Consider the following 6,148-nt stretch of genomic DNA (forward strand, 5'->3'; position numbering starts at 1 on the left):
ATTTGAGGCTACATCGTTTCTTCAACTAACAAGGTCCGACTCTTCTACAAGGCTAAAACTTTCGTCTTAAGGGCTATCTAGACAAAAGATCAATCTCGATGGCTACTAAGGTTGGATATCAATCACGAGAAGCGATGAATCATTGGTTCTAGCGAGCAAAACTGAGAAGAACAAAGTCGTGAGGATCGACGGGTTGTTTTGTGAGTCAGTCTTGTAACTGCTACTACTCTAATGATTGGTTTTGATCCGAGTTTGGATTCATGGTTTTTTTCCGTTTGGGTTTTTCCACATTAAAATCTTGGTGTCCATCTTTATTTTTGTTTTTTAATATTTTTCTAATTTTTACTTAAGCAAACGAGTGATATCATTGCCTAGGATTTAGATACATACGTGTGTCTAGATATTTTTCATATATATATATATATATAGCAATTTGAATTCTTTTAAAAAAAAAAATTCTTTTTCTTTTTAAGAGTAGTGACTCATAACTTTCTGAAGTACCAAAACTTGAGCTTATATGCACTAGTTTAGTGGGTTGTTTTGTGAATTATTTTTCGGTTGTTTTGAGGACTCTGTCGTAATAGTATTTGATCACTCATTGACTGGTACTAATAATTTTTTCAGAATTTATTTTTTTATTATTTATCTATTTATTTTAATTTAGTTTTATTTTATTTTTATTTTTTTGAGAAGGTAGTTGGCGACATTGACGTTATAGTACAAGGCAATGAATCTGAATCTTAAATAAAGCAAGTGGCCGCAATAATTAGATCAAATTTAGCTGTATTTGGTTTTAGACGACTTTGACTAAGCTTGCAAGCTGGCAAAGAACTTATTGGCTGAAGAAGAACATGCCAATCTTCCAAATAGAAAATAAAAAACAACTAGCAACTATTTAAATAGGGTGTTTTCTGATTTCACAAACTTAATGCGGCGGGCAAATTGGCCACTTGTATTCTTTTTTTTTTCTTTTTTGTTGAGAAATTCTTATAATTTATTGCAATTTCAATAGTGTTTAGCTTACCTAGCTTATTTCTTTTATTCCTTTTATTAATAAATTCTGATAGTTCAAAGAGACAGTAAAAAATAAAATCGAAGATATATAGCATGCCGTAAATACTTTCATCGGAAAGGAAGAAAAGAAGAGGTAATAAATGTTTAGGATTTTTATATATTATAATTCTCACTTTATTTTTTAAATATTATAATTGCCACCGAAATTATTGTGCTCTTTCAAAAATATTATTCAGTTACTTATATCTAACTAATCACAATTAAAATACAATTTAGATCAAAAAGAATACTTTGCCCTTGTATAAATTATTAAAAGTAATTTTAAAACTATGCAATATTATAACAACATCATAGTACAATAAAATATATCTTATTTTATATGAGATAAAATTTATTAGTAAATACTTTACGCTCTAAACTTAAAAAGAGGAAGGTATTTTTTAGTTATTTATATGTATTTATTAACTTTAATGATAAACTATTATAAATTAATCGTAATGATAATTCTGAGAGAAAAAAATGAATTTAGATATTTTAAAGAATATAGCAGCAAGTATAATATTTTGATAATTTTTATTATGTAGAAATCCTTAAATATTTTATGGAGGAAGGGGGGTAATAAGATAGCTCGATCAATTTCTAGTCGTGTCTGGCTTCGGAAGACAATCATTAAAGCTTTCGATCTGGCCAACGGTTTCTACTGGGATCCACTTGTAGATGTCTTTCGTCATCAGGCAATACTAAATTCAATTAAATCTCCCCGCAATTTAGGATGTCGTTCTCGTTGCAGCCCCAAATTTCAAAAGTCATCCTTCTCTCTCTCTTTCTCAAAAAATAAAAACAAAATTAAAAAATTTAGAAAAAAATGAAAAGAAAAACTTTAAAAGGCAACCAAAAGCTTAGCTATATTGCTCATCATTCATCTCTCTCTCTCTCTCTCTCTCTCGCATCAATTTTCCTTTCCTCGCTTTGGAATTCTGAGAGATCTAGTCGGTCTGGTGATGGCGGGAGAACAAATTGCAACTGCTGTTGTGAAAGTGCTGCTTAGCAAGTTAGGCTCCACGACATGGTCGGAGCTTGGACTGCTATGGGACTTCCAGAATGACCTCGAAGGCATGAAGACCACCCTGGAATTAATTCAAGCAGTCCTCAACGATGCCGAGAAGCAATCTTTCAACGGCGCATCAGTGCGCCTCTGGTTGAAGAAGCTGAAAGCTGCAGCCTACGACATTGAGGACATGTTGGACCAATTTCAAACCCAAAATCAGTCAAATGATCTGAACTTTGATTGTAATATGAACAATTTCTTCTCCATCTTCATGTCAATTTTTTCTCTCCTAACCATGGCTCACAGATTGAAGGTCATGAGAAAGACACTAGACAATATTGCAGCAGAAAGAAGCAAATACAATCTGAGAGAGGAGACCATCAGCAATCAACAAGAGGACCGCACGACGTCCTCTGTAGTGAACAAAAATGATGTTATAGGGAGGGGTGAAGAAGCGACAGGGATAATAAACAGATTGTTGTCTCCAAGTGACGCTATCTCTATTATTCCTATAGTCGGCATTGGGGGCCTAGGGAAGACGACGCTTGCCAAACTAATCTTTAATGATGACAGGATGAAAGTCTTTGAGCAAAGGATATGGGTTCATGCTATGGACTTCAGAGTGGAAAGATTGGTAGAAGAGATCCTATTATCATTGGGAGCTGGAAATAGGAATGATCTTGGCAATTTGGAGTCCAAAATAAAAAGAGCCAAAGAAAGTTTAGACGGTAAGAGGTACTTGGTTGTTTTGGATGATGTGTGGAATGAAAAGGACAAAAAATGGGAGGACTTCAAGCAGGTGTTACAAGATGGTAAAGGTGGTAGCAAAATATTAGTGACTGCCCGCAGTGAACGAGTTCCTCGAATCATGAAATCTGAAATCCCTCATATGTTGAAGCCTTTGTCAGATGATGTTTGCTTAAAGCTGTTCGAGCAAAAGGCATTCTTGTCACCTGGTGCGAAAGATCAGAAGCTAGCATCAATTGGAAAGGAAATAGTAAAGAAATGTCGAGGTGTACCTTTGATAGCTAAGATTCTTGGAGGCATGCTCCATTTTACTAGTGGGGAAGCCACATGGGAGGAAGTAAGAGATAGTGAACTTTGGGAACTGAGGGAATTAGAGGAAGGTGGAAGCCAACCAGAGAATGAAATCATGTCCCCTCTAAAGTTAAGTTATCCACTTCTGCCACCCTCATCTAAATTATGCTTTCTTTATTGCTCCTTGTATCCAAGAGCCTTTAGGCTAGGCAAGGACATGCTGATTCAGCACTGGACTGCTCAAAGGCTCATTCAGATGGGACATGATGGTGATAGTCATATCAAGCACCTGCTGGCAAATTCATTTCTTGAAGAAACTGGAGTAGACACTTATAAGATGCACGACTTGTTGTATGATCTTGCAAGATATATTGCTGGGGATGAAGTTTCAGTCTTAGAAGCTGGAAAGACCCCAAAAATTAATCCCGAGGAGTGTCGTTATGCATCAATTATCGGATACCATCAACCATCGGAGCTCCGGAGCGATTTACTGAAAAAGGTAAGAGCATTACATTTCCAAGAATGCAGCTCTCTTCCTCAAGAAATCTTCTCACACACTAAATTTCTTAGAGTCTTAGATTTGAATTATAATTCCGATTGTAATCTACCTACTTCAATATATGAGTTGAAACTACTAAGGTATCTCAAATTTTGGGGCTCTTATGTAGAAATAGATGAAAGGATAGGAGAACTTTTGACCTTAGAGATGTTGATAATATCATACAGTAATCGTATCCGTACTCTTCCTGTATCTATCGGCAAACTTCGTAATTTGACCCACCTTGATCTTTCCTTTAGTAGAGAACTTTCAAAACTTCCTGACTCGATTTGGAGCCTCAAAAATCTTAGTTCATTGAACTTTTGTGGCTGTTCAAATCTTGAAACTCTACCTGAATCTCTAAAAGAACTTACTTCACTGAGAACACTAGACATTCGAAAGTGTCCAATAGCCAATGAGTTACCCGCATCTATTAATGACATGAAAGATCTAGAGGTCCAAATAGGTGAGCCACTGGAATTGGGGCCTGATAGACATGTAATTGAACTTTACCTTATCGATGGTCCACATGAAGGATATGTAGTTTGGAACATCCATGATGCTGTGGCAACCAATTTAAAGAATAGAGGAGGGAGTATCAAATCGCTACACTGCATGTGTACGTATGCGAAAGGACGGGTTACAGAGGTGCATCGGAGAGGATGGGTTGTGGAGGCCATGCTAGAAGCACTCCAACCGCACCAGAATTTACAAGAACTGCGCATCTGGGAATACCAAGGTTCAAAGTTCCCTACTTGGATGAGGAGACAAATGGAGTCATTTCTCCCAAATCTGGTTAAGATTGAACTTGAGCATATCCCTAATTGTGAATACCTGCCTGTGTTGGGGCAATTGCCCAAGCTTGAGGAGATATTCATTCGGGAAATGTTACAAGTAAGGAGAATAAGTGAGGAGTTCTGTGGTGTCAGAAACACAACAGGTACATCATTCCCCTCACTAAAAAGACTAGATCTTATGGAAATGCTGGAGCTTGAAGAATGGGTAACTGCAGTGGCAGGGGATGGAGAAAGAGGAGCATCCCTGTTCCCTTGCCTTGAAGAATTGAACATCCAGAATTGTCCCAAGCTTCAAATACGCCCATGTATTCCACCATCTGTAACGGCACTAAATCTAAGCTGGCGGACGATGCCACTTCTTATGATGCGAGATGTTCATGAAATATCCCTCAAGCACTTATGCCTCAATGAACATGAATTCCTGACCAGTTTGCCTGATAGCATCCGACACCTCACCTCCCTTGAGACCTTGAGAATACGATACTGTAAATTCCTGCGCACTCTTCCAGAATGGTTGGGGGATCTCTCCTCGTTGCGATGCTTGGAAATCTGTGATTGCCCACTCATCAAGCGTTTGCCTAAGAGCATTCAACGCCTCACCGCACTGGAGACATTAGATATCACGGCCTGCAGCGAAAAATTATGGAAACGCACTGAGAAAGAGATAGGTAAAGACTGGAATAAGATTTCTCACATCCAGAATGTCAACATAATCGAAGGTACGTAGTATGCTGTACATTGATTTGTCGCCTAACGTAGTATTTTTTTTATTTCTTCTTTGCTATCTAGCTGGTAATTTCCTTTCATATTTGTTGTATTAGGTTACCCTTGGGACTAATAAGAGATTAATGCCAGCAACCAAGTGAGTATAAAATCAGATTTCGTTCTGGTTTTCTTTTTTCTTTACCTTCGAGCTGACTGTTGTAACACTGCTCGTTCTGTTTCCAGGCCTTGCCGTGGGGCTTCTTCCCTCCGAGTCCAAATTATTTTAATTCTGGTCATCAAATCCTGCAGGAAACGGAGTTCCTTAATCTAGCATTAAAATTTACTTCGACAAAATAAAGAGAAAGGAATCGAAGCACCTTTCTTATGTTATTATGTGTTTATCTAATTAGCAAAATAAATAGTAGTATATACTTATATCAGAATTATTGCTGCAGTTGTGATCTTGCTTAATTGCAGTTGTGATGTTGCTTCAGTGTGTTTGTATTCATTCTCTGCTTAAATTGTGTAAGTTTGTAATGTAATAAAGTTTGTGGAACCCTATTTGGAACAAGATTGAAGCTTGTCTACTATAATGTTATTTCTCACGTTAATTCTATTGTGAAAGTTTGCAATACGCAGAGCGTGAGCAAACATTCTAATTCTAATTTTATTCCCCATTGTTATTGTGACTACTTTATTTCCCGCGTTAATATTATTGTGAAAATGAGACCCTCCTTGAAAATAGCATAAGAGATATGTTGCCATTAGATTTCATCAAGCATTTCAACCATTATTCTTTCTAATTTTGGCTTCTTTATCTTAGCTTCAAATTGCAGGTCAGAATAATTTCTGTTTTCCAAAGTGGGTCAAATAATAGGAAAAGAAATTATCAGATATCTCAAAGTTGAAAAGAAGTTACTCAGTGCGCTGGATCTTTCTAAACAGACTTCTTCCTCGTTATTCATGAGATAGACTTACAAATTTTGAAGGGAACGAGTCACTACTGTT

The 6,148-nt window shown here is 36.8% G+C and overlaps 1 protein-coding gene across 2 annotated transcripts; it reads left to right on the forward strand.

Moving 5' to 3' along the window:
• The first annotated feature begins 2,015 nt into the window (after positions 1 to 2,015).
• Positions 2,016 to 5,711, forward strand: LOC140790136 (putative disease resistance protein RGA1). 2 transcript variants are annotated; one of them, XM_073140074.1, is made up of 4 exons: positions 2,016 to 4,578; positions 4,651 to 5,154; positions 5,257 to 5,297; positions 5,384 to 5,711. In XM_073140074.1, the coding sequence occupies exons 1-3, from the start codon at positions 2,016 to 2,018 to the stop codon at positions 5,271 to 5,273; spliced, it is 3,084 nt and encodes a 1,027-aa protein (XP_072996175.1). In that variant the 3' UTR covers positions 5,274 to 5,297; positions 5,384 to 5,711. The 2 variants fall into 2 exon arrangements, with proteins under 2 accessions (XP_072996175.1, XP_072996174.1); XM_073140073.1 differs by having other exon boundaries at positions 2,016 to 5,154.
• The last annotated feature ends 437 nt before the right edge of the window (positions 5,712 to 6,148 follow it).

The sequence above is a fragment of the Typha latifolia genome, chromosome 6 (assembly GCF_019914945.1).
Source record: "Typha latifolia isolate L0001 chromosome 6, TyphaL0001v2, whole genome shotgun sequence".
NCBI lineage: Eukaryota > Viridiplantae > Streptophyta > Magnoliopsida > Poales > Typhaceae > Typha > Typha latifolia.

Excerpts from the sequence above, each read along its gene's own strand:
- LOC140790136 (XM_073140073.1), top strand. The coding sequence starts at position 2,016 with ATGGCGGGAGAACAAATTGCAACTGCTGTTGTGAAAGTGCTGCTTAGC.